Source organism: Oncorhynchus mykiss, chromosome 8 (assembly GCF_013265735.2).
Source record: "Oncorhynchus mykiss isolate Arlee chromosome 8, USDA_OmykA_1.1, whole genome shotgun sequence".
Taxonomy (NCBI): domain Eukaryota; kingdom Metazoa; phylum Chordata; class Actinopteri; order Salmoniformes; family Salmonidae; genus Oncorhynchus; species Oncorhynchus mykiss.
In genome coordinates, this window is record NC_048572.1 from 88954643 (window position 1) to 88972175 (window position 17533).

Genomic DNA, 17533 nt, shown 5'->3' on the forward strand with positions numbered 1-17533 from the left:
ACTAACCTCTATCCCCGCACATTGACTTGGTACCCCCTGTATATATAGCGTTGTTATTGTGTTACTTTTGTTTATTAGGTCAATATGTTCTTAACTCTCTTGGTTAAGGGCTTGTAAGTAAGCATATCACTGTAAGGTTGCATTCGGGCGCTTGTGACAGATAAAGTTTGATTCTGATGGGAAACGGATGTGGAAGTTCCACACGCTAAGGACTCCAGATTCAACACCCTTTAAAGATGAAGAACCACGTGAACGTCACACACTTGGAACACAGACAAGTGCTCGCACACACCTCAACCCAAATATATAATGACACCAATTACCCAGAAGCCTGAGGGAGAGGCTGATCCTATTCTCTGCATTCCCTCGCCACCCTCCTTTAATAACCACATAACACGTCCTATAAAACTCTGGAGAGAAGAGGAGACTCTCAGCCCAGCAACAGTACATCTGATTGCTTCATTGACAATTGGCTAATTGGTTAATTGGTCTCACCTTGGTTCTGTTCAAAGTCATCCAGCACCTTGTCCAGGTTGAAGGCCTCTGTCTGGAAGTAATTCTCCATGGGTCAGGTAACTCCACCCTGACACACGCTGCAGGAACCTGTTCATACCACAGGGTTAACAACATAGCCATCAGTATGACTCCCCCCCCCCCTTAGAAGTCCTCTCCAGTAGCAGTCCCAGGTCGTCTCTTCTACCCAGGCTACTCTCAGCCCCCCTCCTCTCCCCCCCGCCCAGAGGTAGTCTTCAGCAGCAGTCCCAGGTAGTCTCTACTCAAAAGCTTCTCTGAGTCCCTTCCCCCCTCACCTGCCCAAAGGTCCTCTTCCTGCCGCAGTCCCAGGTAGCCGTTGTCTCTCTGCAGACCTCTCTCACCTGCCCAAAGGTCCTCTCCTGCCGCAGTCCCAGGTAGCCGTTGTCTCTCTGCAGACCTCTCTCTCTCCTCTGCCCAAAGGTCCTCTCCTGCCGCAGTCCCAGGTAGCCGTTGTCTCTCTGCAGACCGCTCTCTCTCTCCTCTGCCCAAAGGTCCTCTCCTGCCGCAGTCCCAGTTAGCCGTTGTCTCTCTGCAGACCTCTCTCTCAGCCTCACTTCCTCATCCAGTCTGGCCAGCGCCAAGCGCCCATACCTGCAACGACAACAACATGTCACACTTGAGCTCGTCAAGAAATGGCCCGTAGTTTGTGTCCATTTACATCACCTGTATCTCTCACAACGAGTGCACACTTCAGGGAGAAGTGGTAGTGAACGAGTGCACACTTCAGGGAGAAGTGGTAGTGAACGAGTGCACACTTCAGGGAGAAGTGGTAGTGAACGAGTGCACACTTCAGGGAGAAGCGGTAGAGAGAAATAGGAGCAAAACAGTAGAGCTGGACTACAGTAACACGGCCAATAGGAGCTGGACTACAGTAACACTCCTGGCCAGAGTAAAACCTACACCGTTTCAACTTCAGGGTCATGCCAGTATAAACAAGGACAATAAACCAGAGAGGAGAGACACAGGCTTTACACCAGAGACCTGATATTCTGAGGTGACTGCTTTACAAAAAGGAGCCGACTCCACACATTTTCCACTTAGTTTGAGATGCAAGCTCCCCCCCCCTTCCCCACACACACTGCAGGGTGGAAGACACAGGAGGTTGCTAGTAGAAAATGCTGCTGGAGATGTACAGTATATGGTAAGGGTTGGCCCGCCCCATCCAGCGTCTCAGGGCAGTGACACAGCAGGGTTGGCTCGCTCCATCCAGCATCTCAGGGCAGTGACACAGCAGGGTTGGCTCACTCCATTCAGCGTCTCAGGGCAGTGACACAGCAGGGTTGGCTCGCTCCATCCAGCATCTCAGGGCAATGACACAGCAGGGTTGGCTCGCTCCATCCAGCATCTCAGGGCAGTGACACAGCAGGGTTGGCTCACTCCATTCAGCGTCTCAGGGCAGTGACACAGCAGGGTTGGCTCGCTCCATCCAGCATCTCAGGGCAGTGACACAGCAGGGTTGGCTCGCTCCATCCAGCATCTCAGGGCAGTGACACAGCAGGGTTGGCTCGCTCCATCCAGCGTCTCAGGGCAGTGACACAGCAGGGTTGGCTCGCTCCATCCAGCATCTCAGGGCAGTGACACAGCAGGGTTGGCTCGCTCCATCCAGCGTCTCAGGGCAGTGACACAGCAGGGTTGGCTCGCTCCAGCGTTGAGACACAATGTAGGGTTCAATCTGAACCGGACAGGCTCCTGTCCTCACAGAGACGTGTGTGTGTGTGTGTGTGTCTGTGAGAAGGTGCAGGAGGCTACATGGTTTGTAGCAGTGAGTATGTATTATGATGTTAGTTACTATACCTACACCTGACCTCATAACAGCAAAGACTGGTCATCACCTAACCCTAACACAATGTTCTCAGACCATGTAGAAATTATATTTAAACATGTATAGGATCACAGGTATGTTGTAGAAATGATATTTAAACATGTATAGGATCACAGGTATGTTGTAGAAATGATATTTAAACATGTATAGGATCACAGGTATGTTGTAGAAATGATATTTAAACATGTATTGGATCACAGGTATGTTGTAGAAATGATATTTAAACATGTATAGGATCACAGGTATGTTGTAGAAATGATATTTAAACATGTATAGGATCACAGGTATGTTGTAGAAATGATATTTAAACATGTATATGATCACAGGTATGTTGTAGAAATGATATTTAAACATGTATAGGATCACAGGTATGTTGTAGAAATGATATTTAAACATGTATAGGATCACAGGTATGTTGTATTACTTGCCGAGTGAGCGTGATAATCTTTTTTGTTGTTTTATTGAGAAAAGAGGACAGCTGATGACAAAACTCAAGTTGTACTGCATTATTTCTGACTCGTGAACCAATTCATGTTGTTAATCCCATGTCCAGATAGCGAAATATTATTTGATCTAAAAAAACTATATATATATGTATATTTATTTTAAAGATAAGTAATTCATAATAACAATTGAAGCTTATCAGAACACTTTGGGCCGGTTGTAGTCCTTCATTACAGCTGCAGGGCCGGTTGTAGTCCTTCATTACAGCTGCAGGGCCGGTTGTAGTCCTTCATTACAGCTGCAGGGCCGGTTGTAGTCCTTCATTACAGCTGCAGGGCCGGTTGTAGTCATTCATGACAGCTGCAGGGCCGGTTGTAGTCATTCATGACAGCTGCAGTGCAGGTTGTAGTCATTCATGACAGCTGCAGGGCAGGTTGTAGTCCTTCATTACAGCTGCAGGGCCGGTTGTAGTCCTTCATTACAGCTGCAGGGCCGGTTGTAGTCCTTCATTACAGCTGCAGGGCCGGTTGTAGTCCTTCATTACAGCTGCAGGGCCGGTTGTAGTCATTCATGACAGCTGCAGGGCCGGTTGTAGTCATTCATGACAGCTGCAGTGCAGGTTGTAGTCATTCATGACAGCTGCAGGGCAGGTTGTAGTCCTTCATTACAGCTGCAGGGCCGGTTGTAGTCCTTCATTACAGCTGCAGGGCCGGTTGTAGTCCTTCATTACAGCTGCAGGGCCGGTTGTAGTCCTTCATTACAGCTGCAGGGCCGGTTGTAGTCATTCATGACAGCTGCAGGGCCGGTTGTAGTCATTCATGACAGCTGCAGGGCCGGTTGTAGTCATTCATGACAGCTGCAGGGCCGGTTGTAGTCATTCAATACAGCTACAGTGCAGGTTGTAGTCATTCATGACAGCTGCAGTGCAGGTTGTAGTCATTCATGACAGCTGCAGGGCCGGTTGTAGTCATTCATGACAGCTGCAGGGCCGGTTGTAGTCATTCATGACAGCTGCAGGGCCGGTTGTAGTCATTCAATACAGCTACAGTGCAGGTTGTAGTCATTCATGACAGCTGCAGTGCAGGTTGTAGTCATTCATGACAGCTGCAGGGCCGGTTGTAGTCATTCATGACAGCTGCAGGGCCGGTTGTAGTCATTCATGACAGCTGCAGTGCAGGTTGTAGTCATTCATGACAGCTGCAGGGCCGGTTGTAGTCATTCATGACAGCTGCAGGGCCGGTTGTAGTCATTCATGACAGCTGCAGGGCCGGTTGTAGTCATTCATGACAGCTGCAGGGCCGGTTGTAGTCATTCATGACAGCTGCAGTGCAGGTTGTAGTCATCCATGACAGCTGCAGGGCCGGTTGTAGTCATTCATGACAGCTGCAGTGCTGGTTGTAGTCATTCATGACAGCTGCAGTGTAGGTTGTAGTCATCCATGAGAGCTGCAGTGTAGGTTGTAGTCATCCAATACAGCTTAAGTGCAGGTTGTAGTCATCCATGACAGCTGCAGTGTAGGTTGTAGTCATCCAATACAGCTTAAGTGCAGGTTGTAGTCATCCATGACAGCTGCAGGGCCGGTTGTAGTCATTCATTACAGCTGCAGTGTAGGTTGTAGTCATCCATGACAGCTGCAGTGTAGGTTGTAGTCATCCATGACAGCTGCAGTGTAGGTTGTAGTCATCCATGACAGCTGCAGTGTAGGTTGTAGTCATCCAATACAGCTTAAGTGCAGGTTGTAGTCATCCATGACAGCTGCAGTGTAGGTTGTAGTCATCCAATACAGCTTAAGTGCAGGTTGTAGTCATCCATGACAGCTGCAGGGCCGGTTGTAGTCATTCATTACAGCTGCAGTGTAGGTTGTAGTCATCCATGACAGCTGCAGTGTAGGTTGTAGTCATCCAATACAGCTTAAGTGCAGGTTGTAGTCATCCATGACAGCTGCAGTGTAGGTTGTAGTCATCCAATACAGCTTAAGTGCAGGTTGTAGTCATCCATGACAGCTGCAGGGCCGGTTGTAGTCATTCATTACAGCTGCAGGGCTGGTTGTAGTCATTCATGACAGCTGCAGTGTAGGTTGTAGTCATCCATGACAGCTGCAGTGTAGGTTGTAGTCATCCATGACAGCTGCAGTGTAGGTTGTAGTCATCCAATACAGCTTAAGTGCAGGTTGTAGTCATCCATGACAGCTGCAGTGTAGGTTGTAGTCATCCAATACAGCTTAAGTGCAGGTTGTAGTCATCCATGACAGCTGCAGTGTAGGTTGTAGTCATCCATGACAGCTGCAGTGTAGGTTGTAGTCATCCAATACAGCTTAAGTGCAGGTTGTAGTCATCCATGACAGCTGCAGTGTAGGTTGTAGTCATCCAATACAGCTTAAGTGCAGGTTGTAGTCATCCAATACAGCTGAAGTGCAGGTTGTAGTCATCCAATACAGCTGCAGTGCAGGTTGTAGTCATCCAATACAGCTGAAGTGCAGGTTGTAGTCATCCAATACAGCTGAAGTGCAGGTTGTAGTCATCCAATACAGCTGCAGTGCAGGTTGTAGTCATCCAATACAGCTGCAGTGCAGGTTGTAGTCATCCAATACAGCTGAAGTGCAGGTTGTAGTCATCCAATACAGCTGCAGTGCAGGTTGTAGTCATCCAATACAGCTGCAGTGCAGGTTGTAGTCATTCATGACAGCTGCAGGGCTGGTTGTAGTCATTCATGACAGCTGCAGGGCAGGTTGTAGTCATTCATGACAGCTGCAGTGCAGGTTGTAGTCATTCAATACAGCTGCAGTGCAGGTTGTAGTCATTCAATACAGCTGCAGGGCAGGTTGTAGTCATTCAATACAGCTGCAGGGCAGGTTGTAGTCATTCAATACAGCTGCAGGGCAGGTTGTAGTCATTCATGACAGCTGCAGGGCAGGTTGTAGTCATTCATGACAGCTGCAGGGCTGGTTGTAGTCATCCATGACAGCTGCAGGGCCGGTTGTAGTCATTCATGACAGCTGCAGGGCCGGTTGTAGTCATTCATGACAGCTGCAGGGCCGGTTGTAGTCATTCATGACAGCTGCAGGGCTGGTTGTAGTCATTCATGACAGCTGCAGGGCAGGTTGTAGTCATTCATTACAGCTGCAGGGCCGGTTGTAGTCATTCATGACAGCTGCAGGGCAGGTTGTAGTCATTCATTACAGCTGCAGGGCCGGTTGTAGTCATTCATGACAGCTGCAGGGCTGGTTGTAGTCATTCATGACAGCTGCAGGGCAGGTTGTAGTCATTCATGACAGCTGCAGGGCAGGTTGTAGTCATTCATTACAGCTGCAGTGCAGGTTGTAGTCATCCATGACAGCTGCAGGGCCGGTTGTAGTCATTCATGACAGCTGCAGGGCAGGTTGTAGTCATTCATTACAGCTGCAGGGCCGGTTGTAGTCATTCATGACAGCTGCAGGGCCGGTTGTAGTCATTCATGACAGCTGCAGGGCCGGTTGTAGTCATTCATGACAGCTGCAGGGCAGGTTGTAGTCATCCATGACAGCTGCAGGGCAGGTTGTAGTCATTCATGACAGCTGCAGGGCAGGTTGTAGTCATTCATGACAGCTGCAGGGCCGGTTGTAGTCATTCATGACAGCTGCAGGGCCGGTTGTAGTCATTCATGACAGCTGCAGGGCCGGTTGTAGTCATTCATGACAGCTGCAGGGCCGGTTGTAGTCATTCATGACAGCTGCAGGGCAGGTTGTAGTCATTCATGACAGCTGCAGGGCCGGTTGTAGTCATTCATGACAGCTGCAGGGCCGGTTGTAGTCATTCATGACAGCTGCAGGGCCGGTTGTAGTCATCCATGACAGCTGCAGGGCAGGTTGTAGTCATTCATGACAGCTGCAGGGCTGGTTGTAGTCATCCATGACAGCTGCAGGGCAGGTTGTAGTCATTCATGACAGCTGCAGGGCTGGTTGTAGTCATCCATGACAGCTGCAGGGCTGGTTGTAGTCATTCATGACAGCTGCAGGGCTGGTTGTAGTCATCCATGACAGCTGCAGGGCTGGTTGTAGTCATCCATGACAGCTGCAGGGCAGGTTGTAGTCATTCATGACAGCTGCAGGGCAGGTTGTAGTCATTCATGACAGCTGCAGGGCAGGTTGTAGTCATTCATGACAGCTGCAGGGCAGGTTGTAGTCATCCATGACAGCTGCAGGGCAGGTTGTAGTCATTCATGACAGCTGCAGGGCCGGTTGTAGTCATTCATGACAGCTGCAGGGCCGGTTGTAGTCATTCATGACAGCTGCAGGGCAGGTTGTAGTCATCCATGACAGCTGCAGGGCAGGTTGTAGTCATTCATGACAGCTGCAGGGCCGGTTGTAGTCATTCAATACAGCTGCAGGGCCGGTTGTAGTCATTCATGACAGCTGCAGGGCTGGTTGTAGTCATTCATGACAGCTGCAGGGCTGGTTGTAGTCATTCATGACAGCTGCAGGGCTGGTTGTAGTCATTCATGACAGCTGCAGGGCTGGTTGTAGTCATTCATTACAGCTGCAGGGCCGGTTGTAGTCATTCATGACAGCTGCAGGGCAGGTTGTAGTCATTCATGACAGCTGCAGGGCCGGTTGTAGTCATTCAATACAGCTGCAGGGCCGGTTGTAGTCATTCATGACAGCTGCAGGGCTGGTTGTAGTCATTCATGACAGCTGCAGGGCTGGTTGTAGTCATTCATGACAGCTGCAGGGCTGGTTGTAGTCATTCATGACAGCTGCAGGGCTGGTTGTAGTCATTCATTACAGCTGCAGGGCCGGTTGTAGTCATTCATGACAGCTGCAGCGCAGGTTGTAGTCATTCATGACAGCTGCAGTGCAGGTTATAGTCATTCATGACAGCTACAGTGCAGGTTATAGTCATTCATGACAGCTACAGTGCAGGTTATAGTCATTCATGACAGCTGCAGTGCAGGTTGTAGTCATTCATGACAGCTGCAGTGCAGGTTGTAGTCATTCAATACAGCTGCAGGGCCGGTTGTAGTCATTCAATACAGCTGCAGTGCAGGTTGTAGTCATTCATGACGGCTGCAGGGCAGGTTGTAGTCATTCATGACAGCTGCAGGGCAGGTTGTAGTCATTCATTACAGCTGCAGGGCCGGTTGTAGTCATTCATGACAGCTGCAGGGCAGGTTGTAGTCATTCATGACAGCTACAGTGCAGGTTGTAGTCATTCATGACAGCTACAGTGCAGGTTGTAGTCATTCATGACAGCTGCAGTGCAGGTTGTAGTCATTCATGACAGCTGCAGGGCAGGTTGTAGTCATTCATGACAGCTGCAGGGCAGGTTGTAGTCATTCATTACAGCTGCAGTGCAGGTTGTAGTCATTCATGACAGCTGCAGGGCAGGTTGTAGTCATTCATGACAGCTGCAGGGCAGGTTGTAGTCATTCATTACAGCTGCAGGGCCGGTTGTAGTCATTCATGACAGCTGCAGGGCCGGTTGTAGTCATTCATGACAGCTACAGTGCAGGTTGTAGTCATTCATGACAGCTGCAGGGCAGGTTGTAGTCATTCATGACAGCTGCAGTGCAGGTTGTAGTCATTCATTACAGCTGCAGGGCTGGTTGTAGTCATTCATTACAGCTGCAGGGCCGGTTGTAGTCATTCATGACAGCTGCAGTGCAGGTTGTAGTCATTCATGACAGCTGCAGTGCAGGTTGTAGTCATTCATGACAGCTGCAGTGCAGGTTATAGTCATTCATGACAGCTACAGTGCAGGTTATAGTCATTCATGACAGCTACAGTGCAGGTTATAGTCATTCATGACAGCTGCAGTGCAGGTTGTAGTCATTCATGACAGCTGCAGTGCAGGTTGTAGTCATTCATGACAGCTGCAGTGCAGGTTGTAGTCATTCATGACAGCTGCAGGGCAGGTTGTAGTCATTCATGACAGCTGCAGGGCCGGTTGTAGTCATTCATGACAGCTGCAGGGCAGGTTGTAGTCATCCATGACAGCTGCAGGGCAGGTTGTAGTCATTCATGACAGCTGCAGGGCAGGTTGTAGTCATTCATTACAGCTGCAGTGCAGGTTGTAGTCATCCATGACAGCTGCAGGGCCGGTTGTAGTCATTCATGACAGCTGCAGGGCAGGTTGTAGTCATTCATTACAGCTGCAGGGCCGGTTGTAGTCATTCATGACAGCTGCAGGGCCGGTTGTAGTCATTCATGACAGCTGCAGGGCAGGTTGTAGTCATCCATGACAGCTGCAGGGCAGGTTGTAGTCATTCATGACAGCTGCAGGGCAGGTTGTAGTCATTCATGACAGCTGCAGGGCCGGTTGTAGTCATTCATGACAGCTGCAGGGCTGGTTGTAGTCATTCATGACAGCTGCAGGGCCGGTTGTAGTCATTCATGACAGCTGCAGGGCCGGTTGTAGTCATTCATGACAGCTGCAGGGCAGGTTGTAGTCATTCATGACAGCTGCAGGGCCGGTTGTAGTCATTCATGACAGCTGCAGGGCCGGTTGTAGTCATTCATGACAGCTGCAGGGCCGGTTGTAGTCATCCATGACAGCTGCAGGGCAGGTTGTAGTCATTCATGACAGCTGCAGGGCTGGTTGTAGTCATCCATGACAGCTGCAGGGCAGGTTGTAGTCATTCATGACAGCTGCAGGGCTGGTTGTAGTCATCCATGACAGCTGCAGGGCTGGTTGTAGTCATTCATGACAGCTGCAGGGCTGGTTGTAGTCATCCATGACAGCTGCAGGGCAGGTTGTAGTCATTCATGACAGCTGCAGGGCAGGTTGTAGTCATTCATGACAGCTGCAGGGCAGGTTGTAGTCATTCATGACAGCTGCAGGGCAGGTTGTAGTCATCCATGACAGCTGCAGGGCAGGTTGTAGTCATTCATGACAGCTGCAGGGCCGGTTGTAGTCATTCATGACAGCTGCAGGGCCGGTTGTAGTCATTCATGACAGCTGCAGGGCAGGTTGTAGTCATCCATGACAGCTGCAGGGCAGGTTGTAGTCATTCATGACAGCTGCAGGGCCGGTTGTAGTCATTCAATACAGCTGCAGGGCCGGTTGTAGTCATTCATGACAGCTGCAGGGCTGGTTGTAGTCATTCATGACAGCTGCAGGGCTGGTTGTAGTCATTCATGACAGCTGCAGGGCTGGTTGTAGTCATTCATGACAGCTGCAGGGCTGGTTGTAGTCATTCATTACAGCTGCAGGGCCGGTTGTAGTCATTCATGACAGCTGCAGGGCAGGTTGTAGTCATTCATGACAGCTGCAGGGCCGGTTGTAGTCATTCAATACAGCTGCAGGGCCGGTTGTAGTCATTCATGACAGCTGCAGGGCTGGTTGTAGTCATTCATGACAGCTGCAGGGCTGGTTGTAGTCATTCATGACAGCTGCAGGGCTGGTTGTAGTCATTCATGACAGCTGCAGGGCTGGTTGTAGTCATTCATTACAGCTGCAGGGCCGGTTGTAGTCATTCATGACAGCTGCAGCGCAGGTTGTAGTCATTCATGACAGCTGCAGTGCAGGTTATAGTCATTCATGACAGCTACAGTGCAGGTTATAGTCATTCATGACAGCTACAGTGCAGGTTATAGTCATTCATGACAGCTGCAGTGCAGGTTGTAGTCATTCATGACAGCTGCAGTGCAGGTTGTAGTCATTCAATACAGCTGCAGGGCCGGTTGTAGTCATTCAATACAGCTGCAGTGCAGGTTGTAGTCATTCATGACGGCTGCAGGGCAGGTTGTAGTCATTCATGACAGCTGCAGGGCAGGTTGTAGTCATTCATTACAGCTGCAGGGCCGGTTGTAGTCATTCATGACAGCTGCAGGGCAGGTTGTAGTCATTCATGACAGCTACAGTGCAGGTTGTAGTCATTCATGACAGCTACAGTGCAGGTTGTAGTCATTCATGACAGCTGCAGTGCAGGTTGTAGTCATTCATGACAGCTGCAGGGCAGGTTGTAGTCATTCATGACAGCTGCAGGGCAGGTTGTAGTCATTCATTACAGCTGCAGTGCAGGTTGTAGTCATTCATGACAGCTGCAGGGCAGGTTGTAGTCATTCATGACAGCTGCAGGGCAGGTTGTAGTCATTCATTACAGCTGCAGGGCCGGTTGTAGTCATTCATGACAGCTGCAGGGCCGGTTGTAGTCATTCATGACAGCTACAGTGCAGGTTGTAGTCATTCATGACAGCTGCAGGGCAGGTTGTAGTCATTCATGACAGCTGCAGTGCAGGTTGTAGTCATTCATTACAGCTGCAGGGCTGGTTGTAGTCATTCATTACAGCTGCAGGGCCGGTTGTAGTCATTCATGACAGCTGCAGTGCAGGTTGTAGTCATTCATGACAGCTGCAGTGCAGGTTGTAGTCATTCATGACAGCTGCAGTGCAGGTTATAGCCATTCATGACAGCTACAGTGCAGGTTATAGTCATTCATGACAGCTACAGTGCAGGTTATAGTCATTCATGACAGCTGCAGTGCAGGTTGTAGTCATTCATGACAGCTGCAGTGCAGGTTGTAGTCATTCATGACAGCTGCAGTGCAGGTTGTAGTCATTCAATACAGCTGCAGGGCCGGTTGTAGTCATTCAATACAGCTGCAGTGCAGGTTGTAGTCATTCATGACAGCTGCAGGGCAGGTTGTAGTCATTCATGACAGCTGCAGGGCAGGTTGTAGTCATTCATGACAGCTGCAGTGCAGGTTGTAGTCATTCATGACAGCTACAGTGCAGGTTGTAGTCATTCATGACAGCTGCAGGGCAGGTTGTAGTCATTCATGACAGCTGCAGGGCCGGTTGTAGTCATTCATGACAGCTACAGTGCAGGTTGTAGTCATTCATGACAGCTGCAGGGCAGGTTGTAGTCATTCATGACAGCTGCAGTGCAGGTTGTAGTCATTCATTACAGCTGCAGGGCTGGTTGTAGTCATTCATGACAGCTGCAGGGCTGGTTGTAGTCATTCATTACAGCTGCAGGGCCGGTTGTAGTCATTCATGACAGCTGCAGTGCAGGTTGTAGTCATTCATGACAGCTGCAGTGCAGGTTATAGTCATTCATGACAGCTACAGTGCAGGTTATAGTCATTCATGACAGCTACAGTGCAGGTTATAGTCATTCATGACAGCTGCAGTGCAGGTTGTAGTCATTCATGACAGCTGCAGTGCAGGTTGTAGTCATTCAATACAGCTGCAGGGCCGGTTGTAGTCATTCAATACAGCTGCAGTGCAGGTTGTAGTCATTCATGACAGCTGCAGGGCAGGTTATAGTCATTCATGACAGCTGCAGGGCTGGTTGTAGTCATTCATGACAGCTGCAGGGCTGGTTGTAGTCATTCATTACAGCTGCAGGGCCGGTTGTAGTCATTCATGACAGCTGCAGTGCAGGTTGTAGTCATTCATGACAGCTGCAGTGCAGGTTATAGTCATTCATGACAGCTACAGTGCAGGTTATAGTCATTCATGACAGCTACAGTGCAGGTTATAGTCATTCATGACAGCTGCAGTGCAGGTTGTAGTCATTCATGACAGCTGCAGTGCAGGTTGTAGTCATTCATGACAGCTGCAGTGCAGGTTGTAGTCATTCAATACAGCTGCAGGGCCGGTTGTAGTCATTCAATACAGCTGCAGGGCAGGTTGTAGTCATTCATGACAGCTGCAGGGCAGGTTGTAGTCATTCATTACAGCTGCAGGGCCGGTTGTAGTCATTCATGACAGCTGCAGGGCTGGTTGTAGTCATTCATTACAGCTGCAGGGCAGGTTGTAGTCATTCATGACAGCTGCAGTGCAGGTTGTAGTCATTCATGACAGCTGCAGTGCAGGTTATAGTCATTCATGACAGCTACAGTGCAGGTTATAGTCATTCATGACAGCTACAGTGCAGGTTATAGTCATTCATGACAGCTGCAGGGCAGGTTGTAGTCATTCATGACAGCTGCAGGGCAGGTTGTAGTCATTCATGACAGCTGCAGGGCAGGTTGTAGTCATTCATTACAGCTGCAGGGCCGGTTGTAGTCATTCATGACAGCTGCAGGGCAGGTTGTAGTCATTCATGACAGCTACAGTGCAGGTTGTAGTCATTCATGACAGCTACAGTGCAGGTTGTAGTCATTCATGACAGCTGCAGGGCAGGTTGTAGTCATTCATGACAGCTGCAGGGCAGGTTGTAGTCATTCATGACAGCTGCAGGGCAGGTTGTAGTCATTCATTACAGCTGCAGTGCAGGTTGTAGTCATTCATGACAGCTGCAGGGCAGGTTGTAGTCATTCATGACAGCTGCAGGGCAGGTTGTAGTCATTCATTACAGCTGCAGGGCCGGTTGTAGTCATTCATGACAGCTGCAGGGCCGGTTGTAGTCATTCATGACAGCTACAGTGCAGGTTGTAGTCATTCATGACAGCTGCAGGGCAGGTTGTAGTCATTCATGACAGCTGCAGGGCAGGTTGTAGTCATTCATGACAGCTGCAGTGCAGGTTGTAGTCATTCATTACAGCTGCAGTGCAGGTTGTAGTCATTCAATACAGCTGCAGTGCAGGTTGTAGTCATTCATGACAGCTGCAGGGCAGGTTGTAGTCATTCATTACAGCTGCAGTGCAGGTTGTAGTCATTCAATACAGCTGCAGTGCAGGTTGTAGTCATTCAATACAGCTGCAGTGCAGGTTGTAGTCATTCAATACAGCTGCAGTGCAGGTTGTAGTCATTCATTACAGCTGCAGTGCAGGTTGTAGTCATTCATTACAGCTGCAGGGCAGGTTGTAGTCATTCATGACAGCTGCAGTGCAGGTTGTAGTCATTCATTACAGCTGCAGTGCAGGTTGTAGTCATTCATGACAGCTGCAGGGCAGGTTGTAGTCATTCAATACAGCTGCAGTGCAGGTTGTAGTCATTCAATACAGCTGCAGGGCCGGTTGTAGTCATTCATTACAGCTGCAGTGCAGGTTGTAGTCATTCATTACAGCTGCAGTGCAGGTTGTAGTCATTCATGACAGCTGCAGGGCAGGTTGTAGTCATTCAATACAGCTGCAGTGCAGGTTGTAGTCATTCATTACAGCTACAGTGCAGGTTGTAGTCATTCAATACAGCTGCAGTGCAGGTTGTAGTCATTCATTACAGCTGCAGGGCAGGTTGTAGTCATTCAATACAGCTGCAGTGCAGGTTGTAGTCATTCATGACAGCTGCAGTGCAGGTTGTAGTCATTCAATACAGCTGCAGTGCAGGTTGTAGCATGAGTGGAAGTAGGGAGAAACCGCATTTTATAGCTAATAAAAATAAAAAGTGTTGAACAACGTGTTGACAGTGCTGAGTAACAACTTGAACGTAGTCATAAAAACAGCAGCGCGCCTCTGTATTCGTTGAAGCCTTCACATGGTTTTAACAGTTTTGAAATCTCACAGTATCAACTTGTCAGTGAGCTCAAGGTTCTCTTTTTACAGTCTTATGGCTCGAGGAAACGGTGCAGTCACGGTGATCAGAGCTATCCGATTGGCCAACGGTAGGCCTGTAGGTGCACTTGTTCTCGAGGCCTGGCGTGTAGAAGTCTTCAGACACATGAAATGATTCAAAATGGGAACACTTTGTCTTCCGACACTAAACCTGCTAAATCAAGTGCACGTACCGCCAACAACACAAAACAAATAATAAAAAAAGCGTTATCTTTGTTTGTTTTTTTTACAGAAATGTTTGGCGATCGACTAGGAATGCCTTGGAGACCGACCAGTCGATCAAAGGGTTGGTGACCACTGCACTAAGCTAATAACTGTGAACGAGGGTCAGCCATCTTTCCTTCGGCAGTAGCTCAAACTGTCGTGTTTACCAGCTGACAAAATTTTACAAGGTGATTTTACTCCTGACTCAAGAGTTTGTCTGAGCAGCATCTTATCGTCCTCCTAAAAACCTACTCTGAGCAGTGTCTTATCACCATCCTAAAACCAACTCTGAGCAGTGTCTTATCACCATCCTAAAACCAACTCTGAGCAGTGGCTTAACAAATCACCCTAAAACCTACTCTGAGCAGTGTCTTATCACCATCCTAAAACCAACTCTGAGCAGTGGCTTAACAAATCACCCTAAAACCTACTCTGAGCAGCATCTTATCATCCTAAAACCAACTCTGAGCAGTGGCTTAACAAATCACCCTAAAACCTACTCTGAGCAGCATCTTATCATCCTAAAACCTACTCTGAGCAGTGTCTTATCAATCACCCTAAAACCTACTCTGAGCTGGGAGTATTTTTAGTCTTATAAAACAGGTTAACTGGATTCCTGGAACCTTTTCTGATATGTTTTGTGAATAAGGGAACTGATCCATGTCCACTTTTTAAAAATGGGGATCTACAAAGGCTGAACGGATCAATCTGCAATCCAACTTCAAGACGCTTGATAAATACGTCACCTAGATTCTTGGATTGGCCAGGATCTTCCACTTACTCTAACACAACCATCCTACACAAGGAATCAGTTCAATACTTAATAATAACTAATAATAATAATTATTATTATTCCATTAAACAGTTGATAGTTAGTCTGGCCTCTTGAAAGTAAGCTACTACTTCACTCCAGGAACCACGTACCCAACAACAGCTGTGTGAAGTAGTTGAAGCCATAACAGGCCAAAAATAAGCTCCACTTAGGTCACATTCAGTACCTTGTCAACAATAATGGAACTCTAGGTCGTGACATTTCATAATATACTATAACATAGCTTAGCTATCATTAAAAGAAGCAACAGCTAGTTAGTTGTTTATGGTTAACTTGTGGCCAGGCAGTTTATGGGGTTTGCCATCAGCACAAGGGTCTGATGCTGGGGTCCTATGCTAGTAGCTAAAACCTAAATGTGATGCAGAGGCAGCACAAGTTACAGTCAATAACGTGAAGGCTACAATGTTGTATCAACACGATCAAATGTAGCTAAATAGCAGCACCAGAGATAATGTCTCCAAGTAGCTGTTGTGGACAACGGATATATTGTCGCCTGTAAATCACCAGTATAATGTTGCCAGGGGCTACTGTGTTGCTGTGATCATGGACAGGCATATCGTCCTATATTATTATTATGGCTAAAAGCCTGGGGCACCGATTGTTTCTGAACAAAGCTGACACCCTAAAGCAGCCTAAATGTAGTTCACTACCAGCCTGGACATTAGCTGGCGTTATATCCCGTCGGTTAGCTCGCTTGCTAATGTTGTTTGTGTGGCTTTGCTACTCCACGTTTGGCGGCTAACGAGAGACAAGATACTGAAGTAGGCAATGTTACAATTAGTCACATATGCGTCATCTTTATAAAATGTTCCTATCAGATCTTATAATGAGGACTTCCAGACTGCCATACATATAATACATAATCGCCAGCATTAGGACACAATGGCCGAAGCCGAGTGACTGTGTACCGTCAGAGACTAGATTACATGGAAAAACAAACCCACGGTATAAACTATACTCACCGGTGGAATTCCCATCATCCCGAGTAGTGCCACGAAATCCTCCCGTTGGTATCCCTCATTCTCTCTCTCTCTCACACACACAGAGAGATCATTTACAACGATCGCCTTTTTAAAAAATGAGATTTTACAAGTCTCGCCGTGAAAACCAGAACCCACAACCACTTCCAGTTCTGTTGTTGCCAGACTCGAACAGCAGAAGTCGGAAAGTAATAGTTGTGCGACAGCACTCAAGAATCCCTCCTCCCCCAAGGGTTAACATGAGGAACGGTTACCGGAGCTGCGACAGCAGTAAAAAGCACGACATCTTGGCTCAACCCATCCGAATAGTGACCGAGTCCGGCATTAAAAAACGAGCTCCACGGTTAAGTCAAAACGACACTCATTTCATAACCTTGTGAGAGGGCTTTTCCAGACAACAGAAAAGGCCGCAAAGCCAGAGCAAGAATAAACAGCAGCACAGCGCCCCTTGATCCTGAGGAAATACATCTTAAAACGACACCCAATTCCCTATCTAGTTCAATGCAGTCAAAAGTAGTGTACTACATGAGATAGAACTTCGTCTCGCCATCATTAAACGTAACCGATGCAATCATTTTGACATAGGCTTTCACATTGGCTATGGAACCATGCAATGATGTGATTAGCCTGAAGCCCCGATGTTGAATTTGCAATGAATTCTTATGTCAGGCAGAAATTAATGATCAGGAAAGTTGTTTCCAGACAGTATACTGAATTAAATTATATGTGAACTTGCTTGTCCGTGCGGTTGGTCCTTTTTTGGAGGAAGGGATGTGAGAGAATATATCCGCAGGAAAGTAGAATTAGATCAACTTTTCAAAGCGCTCACCTGAAGCATGCGTAGATAGAACCATGTAAACACGTGCACGATCTCGGCAGGTATGAACGCGTCTGTTTTCATCTGGTGCGCATGTCTCAGGTGACCTGCGCTCTGAACAGGTGACTTAGTTATACTTCTCTGTGGATACATAGTGTCTCACCTTCCTCCCTGTTTAAATATAATTATATTTAACATTCTGGTTTGTGAGAGGTATTTTCCAAACAATAACCAGAGGTATCACAGTCTGGTTGTCAGGCAAAGAGGTGACCTAGTTTAGAAAATAGCCTCTACATTGTCACACACATTCCTGGTGAGGCTCTATTCTGTAGTCTTGTGATTCTTTATTTAACCAGGTAAGTCAGTTAGGAGCAAATTATTTTTTACAATGACGGCCTAGCCCGGCCAAACCTGAACGACTGCTGTGATGCAGCCCGGGATCGAACCAGGGTCTGTAATGGCGCCTCTAGCCTGAGACCGCTGCT

General features: G+C 48.2%; 1 protein-coding gene across 7 annotated transcripts in view; it reads right to left on the reverse strand.

The window, feature by feature from the left end:
* Nucleotides 1-17167, reverse strand: part of LOC110530883 (zinc finger FYVE domain-containing protein 9) — a 48087-nt gene extending 30920 nt beyond the window's left edge. For 4 of the 7 annotated variants that reach the window (XM_036986708.1, XM_036986707.1, XM_036986705.1 and 1 more), the window contains exons 1-3: nucleotides 16214-17042; nucleotides 810-1125; nucleotides 496-603 (exon numbers count right to left, since the gene is read on the reverse strand). In XM_036986708.1, coding sequence (XP_036842603.1) covers nucleotides 496-565 — 70 coding nt within the window. In that variant the 5' untranslated portion in view covers nucleotides 566-603; nucleotides 810-1125; nucleotides 16214-17042. The other 3 variants (XM_036986704.1, XM_036986702.1, XM_036986703.1) reach the window with 3 other exon arrangements.
* Between the last annotated feature and the right edge of the window lie 366 nt (nucleotides 17168-17533).